Source organism: Oratosquilla oratoria, chromosome 29 (assembly GCF_046742065.1).
Source record: "Oratosquilla oratoria isolate Oo_2021 chromosome 29, ASM4674206v1, whole genome shotgun sequence".
NCBI lineage: Eukaryota > Metazoa > Arthropoda > Malacostraca > Stomatopoda > Squillidae > Oratosquilla > Oratosquilla oratoria.
In genome coordinates, this window is record NC_134805.1 from 41,629,693 (window position 1) to 41,632,192 (window position 2,500).

The 2,500-nt window shown below is 42.6% G+C and overlaps 1 protein-coding gene across 1 annotated transcript in view; it reads right to left on the minus strand.

The window, feature by feature from the left end:
• The window catches only part of LOC143040753 (uncharacterized), a 4,190-nt gene that overhangs the window by 758 nt on the left and 932 nt on the right, over positions 1-2,500 (minus strand). Inside the window, exon 2 of the mRNA XM_076212153.1 lies at positions 813-920. Coding sequence (XP_076068268.1) covers positions 813-918 — 106 coding nt within the window. The 5' untranslated portion in view covers positions 919-920. The remainder of the gene's footprint in view (positions 1-812; positions 921-2,500) is intronic.

A 2,500-nucleotide genomic window follows, 5' to 3' on the forward strand; every position in this document is an offset into this window, starting at 1 on the left:
AGATCAATAAGTAAGATAACTTTGATGAATAGATAACCGTGAAAAATATTGAAATAAACAAATCAATGGATACATAAACGAATGACCAAATAGATAGATTGATAATTTGATAATTGATAAATAAGTGAAGAAGTTAATATGAATTAAATAAATAAGTAAATAAAGAAATTGAATAAATAAATGATAAGTAACCAAAGAGATAAATCTTGAACTAAACTCTCTGACCAAGGGAGAGAGAAAGAGAGAGAGAGAGAGAGAGAGAGAGAGAGAGAGAGAGAGAGAGAGAGAGAGAGAGAGAGAGAGAGAGAGAGAGAGAGAGAAATAAATAAATGAATAAACAAATGAACTGGGAGGGGGCCTTGAGTCAAAGCAGACTTAGTAGTGGAAAAAAGTACGAAAAGAGGAGGTCTCTATTTCCGACTCATTTAGTTGTCTTTGACGACACACAGGGAACGCGGTAGCAGTCTCCTCGTCCCCCGTCACAGGAGAACTCTGAGGGAAAGGGCGCTCGCCGGGTGGGGTGGGATCGTCTCGCCTCTGTTTCTTTTTTATTATTTCTTATTCTGTGATGCTTTAATTTTAGTTTGTTATTTCATTGCCGTATTATGCTATATTCTATATTTTTTATTCTGTGCCATTCATTATATAACTACTATTTTTTCGAAGTGGCTTGAGGCTTAGAAAGGTTAGGGTTGTCTGCACCATTTTGTTCACGTGGTTGGTTTCCGCCCTTCCAGCGCGATAGAGGCCAAGACACAAAGTAAGCGAGAACTGGAGAGGAACCAGGGGGTGGATGGGGGTTGTTCACTCACCTCGCAGGACATCGGCAGGCAGGTCTCGGACGAATGTTTTTGGCCTCTGACTCATCACCACCGCAGCGGCGATCAAGCAAAGGGAAACGATACCGATGGTCTTCATGGCTGAAAAGGAAAAAAAGGGGGAAATAAGCCATCAGTCCACCGTAGCCTCGAGCCGCCGTCAACAGTTCGTGCTCCCTCATGTAGATCTCTTCGGGGAAAGACGTTGGGTTGTTTTTTGTCACTAGTCTGTAGGAGTAGGAGGGAGACCGAGTACCAACCACTCGGGGTTGTACGTCAAGGTGAGGGTGAGGGTGTTGATGGTCTCCTGGGAGATATCAGGCACCTTTCCTCGACCACCAAGGCATGCAGTGGTTCCTGACTATTAAACGATGAACTACACCGCAAACAAGGCAGGACGAGGAGATAAACCATTTATTGGAGAAGAGGGACAGACGCTCTTTTAGCAGCTCTATCCTCACTAGATGGAGCTCATCTCTCAATGCCAATAAAGAAGTGAAGATCTTGAGCCAAGAAACTAAGACTCCATCTTTGCCCTGAGTGGTCTGCATTTACGGAAATCTCATTATCCCACTGACTAAGGTGATGGGCCTACGCTAGGAAGCACTCATCTTTGTCCTATTTGCTTTAGGTACTGTTAAGACAGGTAACAGACATCGCTGAGAATCAGAGTAGTGCGGGAATTGAACCCAAATCTAAGCGAATGCGAGACCAGGACGCTACCGATCACGCAACCAGCACACTATAGTATCCTGTCAATCCCCCCCCCCCAAAAAAAAAAGTTTTAATACTGCTTTTTTGTGGACTAGATTCTAGAAATTCTCCTGCTGGTTTGCCCATCCACTGTGTGCTGTTGTGTCCTATCGTGAAAGAAGAGCCTTAAATTGAAGACATAAATTGAAGACATATATGAAGACATAAATTGAAGACATAAATTGAAGACATAAGCATTCATATGAATAGTTCACGTTGGATACCTGCTCGCGGGCGCAAAGACTCAAAATCGGGCCTTAAGGACTACCATAGGTTGTCTTTTGCTTATGATGTCCTAGAAAAAGGGCAAAGGTGGCCACAGCTTTCGTCTCTGGGAAAGGTTTGCTTAAGTCACCCACCCACCCTCAACCCCCCGGCCCAAGTTGACATGAGGTTTTCCAGACTCACAGGAATTGTCATTCCTTGTTTCTGTTTTTCTTCAAGAATAAAAAACAAACTCAGAATATCAACCCTTTCACTACGGAGGGTGTCTCCTTCACCTGATTGAAATCCCCTGACGCCAAGATACACCTGATGACTAAAGACACCAAAAGAAGGTAAAGGGTTAGAGGGCTTATGTCGGAATCCTTCGGTTCTCAGAGTACCCATCTGGGTCTTGCATTCCAGACACTGAAGGTCATCAGCTTGACCTCGATTGCAGGAGACCCATTTTCGAACTCCTGCAGAGAACTGCCAGGGTAGGTTTCACTACATTTCCAAGTTATTGCAAAATAGATAAAAGGTACAAGACTACTCAAGTGACAAAGAATGGGATACACATTTTGAAAACATTATTAGTATTACAATTATTTCTGCACTAATCTAGCGAAAAGAAATTTACAGAAATCAAATGTCTTGGAGGGGAAAAAGATTATCACTACATAAATTCATGAAAAATGACTTCGCCATTATTTTTGGTGTTATTGAAT